The sequence below is a fragment of the Battus philenor genome, unplaced genomic scaffold, assembly GCF_028537555.1.
Source record: "Battus philenor isolate CCGP_79_NKW_IND1 unplaced genomic scaffold, ilBatPhil1.0.hap1 SCAF_29, whole genome shotgun sequence".
NCBI classification, from domain to species: domain Eukaryota; kingdom Metazoa; phylum Arthropoda; class Insecta; order Lepidoptera; family Papilionidae; genus Battus; species Battus philenor.
In genome coordinates this window covers 4,880,795-4,896,904 of record NW_027181692.1, presented here as the reverse complement: position 1 = coordinate 4,896,904, position 16,110 = coordinate 4,880,795, and the positions used below count along the sequence as shown (strand labels likewise).

The 16,110-nt window shown below is 34.5% G+C and overlaps 1 protein-coding gene across 1 annotated transcript in view; it reads right to left on the bottom strand.

The window, feature by feature from the left end:
- LOC137926399 (modular serine protease-like) overlaps positions 1–10,397 on the bottom strand; it is a 41,338-nt gene extending 30,941 nt beyond the window's left edge. Inside the window, exons 1-2 of the mRNA XM_068770001.1 lie at positions 10,151–10,397; positions 1,296–1,347 (exon numbers count right to left, since the gene is read on the bottom strand). Of these exons, the coding sequence (XP_068626102.1) occupies positions 1,296–1,347; positions 10,151–10,196 (98 nt within the window). The 5' untranslated portion in view covers positions 10,197–10,397. The remainder of the gene's footprint in view (positions 1–1,295; positions 1,348–10,150) is intronic.
- Between the last annotated feature and the right edge of the window lie 5,713 nt (positions 10,398–16,110).

The window sequence follows — 16,110 nt, the reverse complement described above, 5'->3', positions numbered from 1 at the left end:
CCAATATAAAACTTATTAAAATAAGTAATATAAGAAAATATACTTCATCGCGAATATTTTTATTGAAAACCTATTAAATAAACATTATTTTTCTTACGTAATCCTTACACTTGATAGAGAGATGATAAACATTGTATTGTACTATAACAGGTGTGGCCAAGTTTGAAAAAAATTCCGAGACATTTTTTTTAATTTGTAATATTTTGCGAGTTGTGATTGAAAACGTATTAAAAAAAAACAGAAAGTACATTGATATGTACAAAATGTATATATTATTGTTAAAAATTACACACGTTTATTTTACTTCTTCATATAATTCCTTAAAATTTGATGGATGTGTTGGTGACAGTAGTTCTCATCACGATTTAACCATTTCCATCGAATCTGCGACCTCGAATCGTAACTCGAAGACCACCACCAGGTTATAGCAGCCTGGTAGTTAAGGTATTATTTATTTAATATTTAATGGAATCAGGCGTAATTGTGCGGAAGTCCATCCTAAGTAAGAAAAAGACCAATATTTAGCCACTTCAGCACATGCAGTGCCAAACACAGAGTCAAACTCTGTGTTTGGCACTAATCGGTGTAACATATCTCCTGCAGATGCCCCGTGAAGGGGTAAAACACGTGTTGAGTGATTTAACGGTGGCAGTTGTGTAATTCGCATTGTTTGCCGCATGCGAATTTATCAGCGGGCTGGCGAGCGGTGCACTTTGTTGCACGACTACCACTGCATGTGCAGAAGTGGCTAAATATTGGTCCTTTTCTTAATTATTTATTCAAAGTTAAAAGTAATGTAATTCTAGTAAGTCGTCTTGTCGTTCTTGGCGTCTAGTTTTAAACTGTCAGCGTCCACTTTCTTAAACAGCGAAATATATATTTAAATGTAGAGGTGAATAAAACAAAAAAAAATCAATTCAGGATAAAAATATTATTTTTGTTCACCATCATCATCATCATCGTCATCATCAGCGGAGACACTGTCCTCAACAGCAGGACAGTGTCACCGCCGGACATAGGTCTATCTCATAAATTTTTAATATGACCGATTACAAGCGGCCTTCATTCATCTTTTTCCGACAACCTGTACCAGGTCTTCTGTTGGCCTTGCACCATCTTATACCGATCTTTGTTCTTCTTTCCAGAACCCTAACATCCCAGCAGTATTTGAGCTTGAATTAATGTTTATTCATACAAGACAATACTCACATATTAAAGGCAAGTGTGAAGTTAGTTTATTTGATAATTAAAAATTTAAATTAATTAAATACTTGATTGCAATATGAAAGAATTACCCGCAGGAATACGTCTGGTTCCTCACCACGGCTGTGAAGGCGGGTGCAGTCGCTGAAACAAAAAAAATCACATTGTATCCCAACAAAAGTTAATATTCTCTATCAACTTATAATATAAAGATACAAGACGTTTCTGCTTATCATAGTGTACCGTGGCGGTCAGAGACCAGACGTCAACGTATTTCTTACTTTTTAATAGCGAAGAAATTGAGGTGTGATCGAGGTGGTTGTGATAAAGTGTTTTCAGAGACAATGGTTATGTAATTATAAAGTGTTTTCATAGTTATATATCATTTATTTACATTTTGAAACCGAACACAGTACCAGCGACTGTATCACTGACATCGAATTAAAATTCTAACTCGCAACAATAATTTAAAACAGGGATAAACAACACGCGGCCCACTTGCGGCGCTTTAAACATGTTTATGCATTTCGAAAATTGAATTTATTGTATCGACTTTCTCCCATCAATATAATTTTAAAATATTTATTAAAATAAAGTGATCGTACACTAAACCAAAATAATGTTTAATAATTACATATAATATGCCACGAGTTACTCGCACAGCGATTTTCTCAAACATGTTATACGCACGGGATTCGACAGCGTGAGTTTTTGTATTAAATTTGTAGAAAAACTTTGTTTTTTTTTTTTTAATTGTTTCATTTTAATGTTAATGTTATATTATATACAGCCTACCTTCAAAATTTAAATTTGTACCATGATTAAAAAGGTTGCTCATCCTGATTTATAAGTTATTGTAATAGTAGTGGTGGATATCGAGGAGCGTTTTTACATGAACGCTAAACTCGCAATCACTTGACCACTCCCTGAGAGAATACCGTTCGTCGTCGTCTTTTTAGCCCACAGACGCCCACTGCATGGCATGAGCGTCTCCCAGAGATATCTAGGGGGATATAACACAATCGCTATGCTTGGCAAGCGGGTTGGCGATCCTTATGTGTTATTACGGTACATAGACGACACTGCTGACCATCCTCTGTAAATTTATTTGAATGCAGTGGTAGGCAATCCTATATACTCGTAATTAATGCACAGTGTGTGAATCATATAAGTTTGTATCCTGGGAATCGAATCTGCGACCTATGGTCGCAAGTATCCGTCCTCTACTGGCATTTTTGGTAGAAATCTCACGATCGACAAATAATCTTTTACTATTTGTTTTTTCTAACAAATAGTAAAAGATAGAAAGAACGAAGAAACAAAAGGAAGTATTGTTCATTTTTTTCGGTCATTTATTATTTAGTTTATTCCAATTGGAACACTGTCTAAATTTTGAATAAACTAAACTACCTTTCGGTAAGAGAAACGTTATCGTTTTTTGCTTAAAAAGAACTTTCAAATTCTTTTAGTGGTAATTTGATGTAATTACGTGTTTATTAGATAATAGTTTTTGTATGTATTACGTATATAATATAAAATATAACATCACATATCTTCTGAATTATTCTTCTTTGACGACATTCACACACCGCCTGCTCAACTCAACTCTGTACCATTCTGACTTCAGAGAAAATAATGCGTCAAGTGTCTCTATACTGCGCCTTGCTGAGGCTGAGGAAGTATCGTCCGCACCGTTCCGACACCCTTCTCACCACTCTTTCCTAAGGTACGGCACAGCAGTTTCAGTGGCATTATATCACTTCAAAACGCGTAAGCGCTGGGAGAAATGACGGAAGAGTCAGGAACGCTTTTATTGTTAATAGAACAAAGTTACTCGGTTTATTACTTTATGGTATAAAAAATATTGTTTATTACATCAACACCTGGGCTATGCTCGGAGCATCGCTGCTAAATCAAATGAATATAAATGGGAACATTCATAGAAGAGCCAAAGCTACCGATATAGCTCGAAGAATTGTTCGTCTGAAATGACAGTGGCACATTGTTCGTGCAACCGATAGACGTTGGGATCAAAAGGTTAAAGAGGAGACTACAAGCCGGTGATCACGACGAGGGTAGGCCTCCAACTAGGTAGACCAATAACATAGTCAAGATCGCGGGAAGTCACTTGATAAGACCAGAACAAAACTCTTGGCAATGTTTCAGATTAGCCTATGTTTTGGCACAGAGGGAGTGGAGAGTCCACACATTCAAATACCTCAGTTGCGTAGTATCGGACCAGGAGGTACGAAAGAGGACATCGCTTTGAGAATCGCCAAGGTAAACGCAGCCTTCGCACAGCTCCGTTCTGTATGGCAATCATTGAAACTGACTAGGAGAGTTAAGCTCAAAATACTCCGGTCCAATGTGAAAACCGTGTTGCTATATAGATGCGAGTCATGGAAGGTCACCAAAGATATCTCGCGTCGACTCCAAGTCTTTGTTAACAACTCTTCGATATACTCTCGGTATATACTGAGAAAGTCTCCGTGAGATGCCGATTGACCAGCAGATCAAACGTCGCAAATGAAACTGGATAGGCCACATGCTCTGATGGGACCCTCATCACATACCGAGGTAAGCCCTAAATACAATCCTCAAGGAAAGCGAAGATGTAGCCGCCCAAAGCAAACCTACCGGCAGACGATCACTGCTGAAGTGAAGGCAGTTGGAATGATGTGAAGCGAAGTAAAGCGCGAAGATCTAAACCGTTCGGAATCGCGACGTACTGTGGACGCCCTCTGCCCCAACTTGGAGACAGGAATAAATGATGAGCCCTTGCTTTACAGTGGACTTCTTTCGGCTGAGATGATGACAATGATAAAAGCTCCAATAAAAACCTCGCGCGCATAAAGGCTGTATGAGTTGTTTATCGATAGCTCAGTAATTCCCCTCAACTTAATAAGTCATTAACTTATACTTGCTACATGTATTATTGTTAATAATTCTCCGTGACATGGCAACATCCGTGGCGTGTGATATTAATCAAGAAATAAAACTGTCTCTCGTTTTATATTGATGACGTTATACACTGGTTTGATCGCCATATGTTACCAAACCAGTTATCCATATAAATATACATTAATTGCCAAATGTAGTAATAAGCATAAAACTACGAACTGTTTGATCATAAAGGCACAAGGAAGATACTTAAAGCGTCAAATAGTAAAAACATATATTTTCACTTACAAACTAGAGTAAATTAAAACTACTTTATACTTTAGCCACTAAATATTTGAGGACTAACAAAGTGTGTTAGGAAGTAAATAATATAAAAATTCAAAATATTTTAATCAAAATACACATTTACACGCATTTTTGAATCGTCAATTATTATAAGTAGTAATCTCGGAATGCCAGTCTAAACTCAACAATTGCTCTTTTTAAATGAAATCTAACAACGCTTGATGTATACATTAAAATATGGACCATGTAAATGAGTCGACAAAGCAAGTTTCACACATTTCTATGTGTTATAATAAGATTTATTTTTGATCGATCTTGACATTTCCAAGTTGCCATGCTTTTACTTATATGATATTTTTATTATAAGCTGTTGAAACCAAACTAAATTATCACTAAAGGACTAGGCTGCTAGATAGAAGAAGAAGAAGGGGAATACCGGTTGGAGTTCCATCAGTCGGGAGTCGGTGCCCACCTCGCCGCAATTCTGGACGTGGTACAATGGTATCGATACCACTTTAGCTCTAAAATCTGGGGTTTTAAATCATAATTAACTAGCACTTGGCAGTAATTTCACTTGGTTTTGAAACTTTCTTCGTTGTTGAAAGCCACTAGCCTGATATCAGCATCAAAGCCAAAAGACGAGATCATCTCTCGAGAGCCTGTGCGATCTACCTCGACTTTCACCTTACAGCTATTCCTATAACGCAGTACTGCGGTTTCGGCAGCACTATAGTAAAAATATAAAGTAGATACTAACCTAAATTATTAATAATAAAACTTTGCATATCAACGTACTCATATAAAAATCCCTCGCTACTAATTTCCCAACCGTTTCTTAGAACTAAATAGAAGGTATATCTAAACAGTATTGTCTCAATCAAATGCGGAAAGTACCGACGTAAAAACCTGATTACATAGATAATGACTTCGTAATTATTATTAAATCAGATAATAATTATTTATTAGGCACAAATAGGTTTATTAGATTTTTATACGTGTTAAGTAGGTTTAAGGTAAATCTCATAGCATGCAGAACAGATGGCCGTTAAAGTCTTAAGGTTCTTGAATAGAGACCAGACAGCAAACGCAGCGTGAGATTCCAACCACAAGGTATAGAAAAAAAAATCAAGTCAAAAAGCAATTGTTGAGTTTCTGACTGGATCTTCTTAATAGATCAGTATTCCGAGTCGGTGGTAACTTACTGCATTTAATGTTAAAGTAATTGACGATTTAAAAATACCTGTAAATGCCTACTTGAATAAAGATATTTCAAATTATTTGAATTTTAAGATGCTGGATATACATAGTTTCCTATGGATCTTAATGTAAATTCCGAGGATAGACCTATGTCAGCATTGAACGTCCTGTGGTCGAAATGAAAACGTATACTTTTGAAATATTTTCGAAGCAAGATTCAAATTACTGAAGAAAAAAATTTAAAAAGATTTTGATGTTACATTTACGTTACAGTGTTAATATTTTTAAGCATAAATAGACACTCCAGATGGTAATGTAATAATTAAATTTCCTTATACTAGGGGATAACCCGTAATGACCAGGGAAAAGTATTCCCAGTGTTGATTCAATCCGTATGTGTGAAATCATTGAAGTATGACGTCTGTAATGACGGTGTCACACGTTCGGACTTTAGCAGAGCTATAGCTAATTTATAGCTTTTGGTTTTTTTTTAACATTTTAAAGCGAAGCTATCGATAAAATACACACAAAAGTTTAAATCGTTTAATTATAATAATAATAAGCAAATAGAATTATTCAATAATAATTAAAATAGTTACACACTTCATGCGACTTGCATACAGCATCTTTCGACAAGGTCGTCTGTCCACTTTGTTTGCGAACGTCCCACACTGCGTTTGTCCATACGTGGGCCAATAAAAATAGCCAATAGTGTGTTTAATATACTCCAGATAGAGAGAAAAAAGAAATTCAGGAGGTTTTCCTCTGCCAGCCGCGATATGCGTATATATACAAAAAATAACTAGGCGCGAAAATAAGCCGATGGACGTATGACAGATTCCAAATTCAAAAGCATTTTTTTTTATTCCTAGTAAATTATGGACTTGTCAATCCGGAACGTGCAGGCTAAAGATATATAATAATTATTCATTAGTTAATTAGCTAATCGTCGCAATTATAATTTTATAACAATGTGGCAAATATTTACATTAGTTCTAATATAATTTAGGGGACTTATATTTTAAGAGATACATGAAGTCCCCTTAAGTTTTTTTTTTTTTCATGTAATAAAATGACCTTTTTGTTGTAAGTTTAACAAGACTAAATAGAATATGCATTTATGTATTCGTTTTTCATTTGGTGCTTATGTCATTATAGAACATCGTTAGTTTACGTTGGAAGAAGGAATACATTAATGGAAGATCATTCTTTACTATGAGCAGTAGTAGCCCATGGGTGGAGTACTGCGACTTGCTATCATAGTTCGCAAGTTCGTTTCCCGGTATAATCTTATATAATTCACAATTTGTGTCTTAATTATATAGGATAGTTACCGCTCACAAATAAGTTTCTAAAGGATAGGCACGTGCGATAGCCAACCTGCCTGCCAAGCGTGGCGATTATTTTACACCTGCCCATGGATATTTTTGAAGTAGGCCTATACCTTGCAGTGGGCGTTTATAGGCTGAAAATACGATTTTCACTGTTCTATAATATATATGTATATTCTGCTTTATTAAGAACAAGCATGTTTTAAATGACATTAAAACATAAAACATCTTAGCGTAATATAATACATAGATCAAAAAGTAAGTTGAATTTTTTTATAAAATGAAAGTTCTTTATTTATTCTTCTAAATCAATTTCATCCCTTTCAAAGTAATTCCCGTCTGATAGAATGCACTATTGTCAATGCATTTTTTAGTCGTCGAAACAGTCTGAATAGCCTCTTTCCGGTATAGCTTTCAAGACATTCTTCAATTTGTTTTTTTATCTCCTTAATCGTGATAAAACGGTCCACGTTCTTAAATCGCCCTTTTGAATTGGATATTTTTTCTGGATAGCCAGAAGTTCTACAAAGTCAAGTCAGGCGAATACGGTGGGCGCGGAATGATAGCAGCCGAGTTTTTGACGCCTTTTTTTCCAAAAAATTAAGCGATTTTGGGACCAATCATGACAAAAATAGAAACATTTGACAAAAACACGTGTAACTCTGAAATAATTCAATATTTTGACAAACAGGCGTTCGTCAAATATAAACAGTCCAACCCAGAAAACAAATTTACCCGCCTTACTCATGTCCGGAAGTTTTAGATGACAATTTCACCTTACTTCTTGATCACAGTAGTGTATAATGGGTTGGAGTAAAAGTATTTTCGCATTATATAAGAAACATGTTTTTTCAAAGTATAATTCTTTAAAATTTATCTTTAGTACATAGATACCATTTTCTCCGACAACTCTTCGGTATCTTTTAGGTTAGATGTTTAGGTGCTGTACAAATTGGGACCTCTGATCAAAAAATGAAGTAGTTTTGGCAGTCGTCTCTAGATGTTCACCTGACATTTCCTGAGGAATTATGAAGAGATAGAAACTGATTGAAATCGGGTGCAAGATCGGGGTTATATGAAGAATGAATTATCGTCTTCCAGCTGTGGTCTACCGCTAATTTTATTCAACATAATATTTTTTTTCAATATTCCTTATCGGTTACGGTGCCATATAGGTCTAAAAACTCGTTTGGTGTAAGCCACAAAAAGAGTAGCAATAATATAGAGAAACATCTTCATAGTTCTTACGTAATCAAAAACAGGTTATTAAAATCATGTTTCTATGACATTTTTAAATCATCGTTTTTGCTCATAGATGCCCAGTTGTGGGATATGTCATAATCACCCCACTTGGTAGGCGAGTAAGCAATCGTTGTGTGGTATTATGGTAAGCAAAGACGCTGCTGCCCATTCTCTGGAAACTTGTTAGAAGGCAGTGGCGATCCTATATAAATAATGCACAAAATGTGAATTTTAAAAGTAAGAAAAGGACCAATATTTAGCCACTTTCGCATATGCAGTGGTAGTCGTGCAACAAAGTGCACCGCCCGCTGATAAATGCGCATGCGGCAAACAATGCGAATCACACAACTACCACCGTTAAATCACTCAACACGTGTTTCACCCCTTCACGGGGCATCTTCAGGAGTTATGTTATACCGATTAGTGCCAAACACAGAGTCTAGACTTGACTCCACTGCATGTGCGGAAGTGGCTAAACATTAGTCCTTTTCTTACTTAGGATGAACTTCCGCAAAATAACGCCAGATTCCATTAAAAATTATAAAGAATTGTGTCCCCAGAATCCAACCTGTAAGCTACGATCGCAAGTTTCAGTCTTCTACCGCTGGCTTACCACTGCTTAAACTAATTATATTTTCAAAAATCTTTCAAATTTCTGTGCAATATTTTATTCTATAAGAAATTTCTTTTCCACCTGTACCAATAAATATATAAAGGTAATTGAAATCGGTACAGTATTTAACTTATGTCGTAACCACGGGAATAGGGTTTCATTTTTATATTTATCGAATTATTTACATTCAATATATATCACACTGCCAATTTCCACAATTTTTCCGTATTCTAACACCGCTTGTCATTTTAGCCTATAGATGCCAATTGCAAGGTATTGGTCTACTTCAAAGATATCTATAGGAGGAATAAACGATAATCGCCACGCTAGGCAGGCAGGTTGGCAATTGCAGTGTGGTATTATGGTACGAAGAGGATGCTACTGTCAATCTTCTGGAAACTTGTATATAAGCAGTGGCAATCCTATATAGTTAATGCACAAAGTGTAAATTATTTATTGGACTCTCCCAGGAAATGAACCCGAAACCTAGGAGCGCAAGTTTAAATCCAGTACCGCTGGGCTACAACTGCTTAGCGCTAATGCCACGCGATAACAAAATTTACCGATGACACCAACGACAAGTTCATATGATAATAAATTATATCTTGACCTTATATACAGGATGATAGTGTATAGGTTTAAAAGCTTCAAATGCATAGTTTACAGCTAAGCCAATTAATTCCATACACCATGTACAAAAATAAATTAATGTAACTTATTTTACTAGGTGATTGGAAATATGTATCATTATAATTAATCATCTGTATAACAATGTTGTATGTGTTGTGACACATCAATTTGTGATCGTGATATTACGTCTAATCATCCCAACAATTATTTAATTGAAAATAGCAGGTATACGTTTAAAAAGTTCAAGGTTATACTATATATGAACGAAACGTAAAGTAGATTATATTTAAGAAATATATTTAAAAATAACACGTTTCTTAAGTTGTATGTTACACGTAAACTAATTTTCAATATTCATTAAAAATGTACATAATCTAAGATTGACAGATAAATAAATTAATAAAAGAAAATAAAGGAAATTACAAATAATTTATAAAATCTATGTACAATTAACATATACTAAATCTTTCTCCCGTATAAGTCAACTATATTATGGAAGAATGATTTAAATTTTAATATAATAAACTATAATATATATGATATGACATCTATACGTAATACGTTAAATCTTATAAACACTGAATTAATTTTGTGTTAATATAAACAATAATTTTCGGCGACCATTTACAGTAGTCATGACACATAAACAGGAACACAAACTGAATCAATTTTAATTGAATTTACAAATCAAATATTAGGCATAATGTTAATAAAAAGACAATCGAATAAGATTTAAAATAATACTCACCGAAAATAAGGAAAAACACATTCCAAATTACACCTGTGCTAGCCATTTATAAACACTACACAAAAACTTTTTTTATTTATAACAACTCTAACAATTAAACATCACTAATTTAAATATTACACTATATATAACTTTGGCTGACGTGGAGCATTTATCAAACGCATAGTTCGTTGCCGATTTATTAAAATTAAATTTATTTATATTGTTACAATGATTTTATAACAACAAATCCGCGCAACAAGGTCGGGAAACCCGAACGGACTGATTGTCTTGCCCGTCCAATGGCACTTTTTCCTTAAGCGATTAAAAAAAAAATGTTGACGTTTTCGATTTGTTTTTTATATGTATCATCAAGCGATTTGCTCTGTTCTGTAATTCAAATTTACGTACATGTTTATTTTGACCTGAATAAAATTTATATAATATTTATGTTTATAAAATGACAATCTTTATAATAAAATGAGTTATGTTTAAGAAAATTCAAAGTTAATTATATCTTTCCAAGGTTATGTCATGTAAATAATATTTTTTAACATTCATTAAAAATTTCTCTATGTATACGAACATTAATTATAATATGTTAAGATTTGTATTAGTATTTAATAAATTAATTAGATTTGATAAACAAATAATTAAAAAATTAATTTAATATTCTCAATCATTCAATTTTTGGATGTGAGAACAATTAAATGTAATAAATATGATAAATACATATTTTAATAAATAAGTTACATATAAAATCCCCCAGACAGCAATATTCTTCTTCAAAAAAAAAACACTATAACACAACAATTGACGTATTGTTTTGTTGTAGTGTTTTTTTTTTTAAATAAGTTAGAAGTAATAATTGTTGCAGAGTCTAAAAAATTGCCTAAATAAAAGAAATCCAATTGCTTCTCTCACTCTATAATTCTATAACTCTACACTAAAAACAAAACAGTTAACGTATTTTCAGTTATTCGAACAATGCGTCAAGAGTTCTTCGTATTTGAAAATGGATTTAACGTTTGTGAAAACCGCTGCAGCAATGGATTAACCCAGTTATTTTTGCAACGAAGAGTGCAGAAATACCATTAGAAGCGTTTGTACAAATTCTGTAAACAGAGTTTGTAAGTTGACAAAAGAGCCAAGGCCTACACATTATATGGGACCTAATTTTAAGTCAGTAAGGAGAATTATCATTATTATACAGCGCTTCTTTTTAAAAATAATTAAGATGGTATGGCCACATTCAACGAAAACCCGATGACCACGTGGTAAAAACTGCCTTAAGCCTCCCAGAATTCCCAAGAGGGAGAGGGCGTCCAAAAGCTACGTGGTGGTCTAATATCAGAAAGGAACTGGAAACCCTTCAACTTGATGCAGGGACAACCCAGGATAGAGTGGCCTGGCGCAAATTGATAAGGAGACCCGACCCCAAATAAAGGGAAAAGGGAAGGAAGAAGAAGAAGAAGAAGAAGTAGAAGAAGTTTCTTTTTAAAAATAAGTGAACAGAGTTATTAATCTCTATTGGTTCAATTCATTATTATTGGGTCAATTTTTATGTCAGTTTACTACTGACTAAAACTTTGCGATTTACTTTTGAAGACATGTCAAAATTGTGAAAACGTTTTTGCATATATAAAGTCGGCTTATGGCATTAACGACTTAGGGAAGACCTGGAGCTGCTTGAATTATTTAAATTTCACAAGGAACTGACCCGTGAATTTACTTAAGTTTTCAATTCTTAAATATTTATTTCTGTCTATTGCCTGATTGCCATTTACAAATTCCACAGGTTTGTGGAAGTAGAGTTTAGAGGGTGCCTAGCCTACATCTCGTTTACGTACGTCGGTCGTTATATTACTGGCAATATTACCAGTTTAAGAGGCCGCTGAGCTCTTAGATAAGTACAGTGTTCCAGGAGTAACCTGGTGCAAGTGCCTACAAGAAGAGATTTGAAGAAGTTGAAGAAGGGCATGTTTTAACGTTTTGTTGTTTTGGACTACGAATGGGATTTTCTGATAAAAATATTCACCGTCTACTTTATTAAGTAATTTCTTGAAAAAAAATCAAAGGGCAAGTTATTATATGTAATTGGTATATGTATAACATTTTTGAAGGCAAAATAAAAATGAAAATATAACTTTAGTTAATACTCCAAATCATTGCAAAATTTAATATCATGGCAACATTAGCAGATGTTTTTACAAAACAGGTTATGTAAGGTCGCTACGAGTGATAATGAACATTTAGATACGCTCGTATCGAGATGATTTAAGTTATTGGGAAACGGGTATTTTGTAGATTGAATATTAATAATAGGAAATATTAATTATGTTATATGGCGAATCTTAATATCAAGACTTTACTTGATGATTCTATTCTATTGTCTTGTATGATGTTGGTGCTGTTAGTCTTGCGGCTCTTACAGTTTCATCGGAATTGAGTTCACGGAACGGAGGGGTCCATGAACTTAAAAACTTTACAAAGTTTGAGTGTCGGAACTCGTATCAGTGTTCGGTGGACAGACGTCGAAGACGGAGGGAAATGGCCACGGGATAGAGGCAGCGGGGCAACCCAGCCAGCCCTCGAGGACACAAATCGTCACAATGCGCGCTAGTCGTAGGTTCTGCCGACCAGCAAGGTCGGCAGAACCTACGACTAGCGCGCATGTCTGGTCAGTGTTGCCGAGGTGTACTGAGTGAGGAGTTAAGTGTTGACGGCAGCGTGGACCACTCGGCAATCTAAGGGAGGATACTGATCCTACCTCGGATCGCCCACGCTGTTCGCGGCGGCGGCGCCGGAAGGCCGGAACCGTTTACGTATCGGACGATGTTGATGATTCTATTGTTAATCTTTAATATATTCACCGGCCTATTGTAAAGATGCGTGTACACGGTGACAAATATCTCGCCTATGTCGTTAGTTTGTCACACTTTATGCATTAATAGGATCGTCATTACTTACAAATAAGTTTCCTAAAGATGGAGCAGCACAGTCCTCAGCGTACCATAATACCACCCTGTTAACTGTGATTATGGTACTTTATTATGGCATATAAATAACAAGCGGCGACGGACTGAGCTCACTCTGTGTTTAGCACTAATCGGTGTAACATAACTCCTGAAGATGCCCCGTGGAGGGGTGAAACACGTGTTGGGTGGTTTGACGGTGACAGTTGTGTAATTCGCATTGTTTGCCGCATACGCATTTATCAGCGGGCTGGCGGGCGGTGCACTTTGTTGCACGACTACCACTGCATGTGCGGAAGTGGCTAAATATTGGTCCTTTTCTTACTTAGGATGGACTTCCGCAAGTAAACGCCAGATTCCATTAAACATTAAATATGGTATACCCCTCTTAGATATCTTTGCGGATGGCTTATGACTTAGAATGAAAACGACAACAGTGACAAAATTTAAAAAGTTCATCATATAAAAACTACAATAACTTTATAGTGTAAAGATTTTGTTAAGTGATGCTTGAGAATAATATACCTTTGTATTGACGACATGAGGTCTCTGGATGCCGGCAGCACAAGACCGATGATCGTGGCCATGTTTGGTGGCATGTGCCATACAGAGGGCTTCTATCGGCTGTCGTGATGATGATGAAGAAACCTTAAGAAATAATGGCTAAAAACGAACATTCCAGACTTTATCAGAGTTGAAGACTGGCCGTCATTTAGTCCAGATCTTAAATCAATGGATTATGATTGATGGTCAGTTTTAGAGGATAAGGCTTGCTCTTAACCCTTAATAGCCTGATTTACGAAAGTGATTTTTTAATATTAATGTGTTTGTTAGAGGGTCTAGATAAAGGGAAAAATAGATTTTTTTTAATTTCGTTGAAAAGAATATTATACAATAGTAAAATACATACATCCAATCTATAAAAAAAACTAATAGTAATGTGAACATTCGGTTTAAAAGATTGGTATCAAAATTGAAACTCTAGGCTATTAAGGGTTAACTAATTAAAATAAAAAAACAATCACTAAACAAAATCACGACTCAGATTGGGCTCTTAGATCGTAACACGTTTATGTGGGAGTTTTCTTAGCTTTTCTATTATTGGGGAACTCAATTAGATCCTATTTTCTTATAAATTAGGCTCTGCTTATCTCTGATCCATGTAGAAAAATATGAATAAATTAATGAGCTTGTTGGAGCCCTCCGCTCAGGTTGTTTTATTTGATGTACCTCCAGATTGCGTGACGTATTATTTCATTCAGCGGTATCACAGATAAGTACAAGTGTCATCAATAAATTTAAGCATAAAGTGGAACAAAACGAACTCGGATATTTCTGGGAAATACCCAAGCACAGATAATTAAAATAGGTCTCGGGTAATTTCGTTCGGTTATGTAAATCAATGCGTTTGTATTCGTTAAAAAATACATAGATTGTCATTGTAGTGTATAAAACACTGACAAATATTAATGTATACTACTGCTTATCGCTGGACATATGTATATATTTTTTTTAAACTTTTTAAAGATAAAGAAAAAAATCATTTATTCAACATTTGGAACTTTTATCAAGACTCATACTGCTTTTCCACTTATTTTAATCTATTCTATTTTTGATTCCATTCTGCTTTGCAAGGTGTTATAGTTGTGGATAAGAAGCAGTAAGAAATTTCACAGCAACACATATTTTAATAATACAGATTTATGAATATACTCTTTGTCAGATATAGCCTAAATTAAAACAAAATAATCAAGCGACATCATTGTCAAGGATTCTTGTCATTTAAATATTTGCTGATAGAATTAAAATCCATTCTCTATCCCTTGAATTTTATAAATGGTAGTACAATACTGTTTTGCAGATTTTTATTAAAAAAATCTGATATCGTTTATAAAAAATGGTTTAGAGATGTTTTGTGGTCGAAACTTTGGTACAGGCAGATTTTTAAGATGCTTTTAAATGCTTTGTAATGTTTCCCCATTTCCTTCTTGCAATTTCCTAAATATCATATTTTCATTTTATGTACGATCGAGTACAGACCACTGTTGACAGCAGCCCCTTATATATTATAATTAAATGGAAATGAACTTCCAGACCATACGTTTTTTTTTTTAAAATATTTCTTTGAAAAATAATAATGTCAAAAACAAATTTCCTGAAGATGGACAGCAGCGTCCTCTGCGTAATAAAACTACACTGCGATCGCCAACCCGCCTGCAAGGCGTGGCGTCTGTTTTATATCCCATAGGTATCTTTGGGGAAAGCCTATGCCTACGTTTATCGGCTGAAAAGAAGAAAATGAATTGATTTACTATCTGTCCCTGCAGACTTTGTGTAGCTAGAAATTATGGGCCTATTTCATTCCAATCGGAAAAATAATTGACGCAATTTATTTAATAGTTATTACTTTATACAGAATGAATGGAAATAGATGCAAAAGTTTCAAAGAAAAAACCTCTTTAGAGATTTGTGTAAAAACTTTTTACACAGATAACCAATCACGTTGTATATTTATTCGTTGAAGCTGCCTTCTTAACTTACGCAAAAATAGTTTTAGGAAAACTTGTATCTGAATATTCTATGAATGCTTATAATATTTTAAAACTTAATTATAGTAAGTGATAATAATGTTTTTCAGCTAATATAATAATAATAATACTTTTTAATAATTAATTTAATAAATAAATTGTTCCGTTTTTTTTTGTTTTTTAAAAAAATGTATTTCGAAACGTTTATTTATTATAATAAACAACTCGCTGGTGTTTTTTGCAAGTTTTTGCCTATAAAATACGAATGGCATTGAGTTTAATACAAAATTATATATTTAATGGGATGTAAAGTCACGTAACATTACAATAAACCTATAATTGTCGTTGTTTCAGCCGCAAGACGTCAAATGCTAGATCTCGGCCTCGTCCATACATTTTCTCAGATCTGGTTGGAAGTGGTTTGTATTCAGTGTATACCGACGACCTTAAGGAGGTTACATAGTCCTCTCCATGGCTC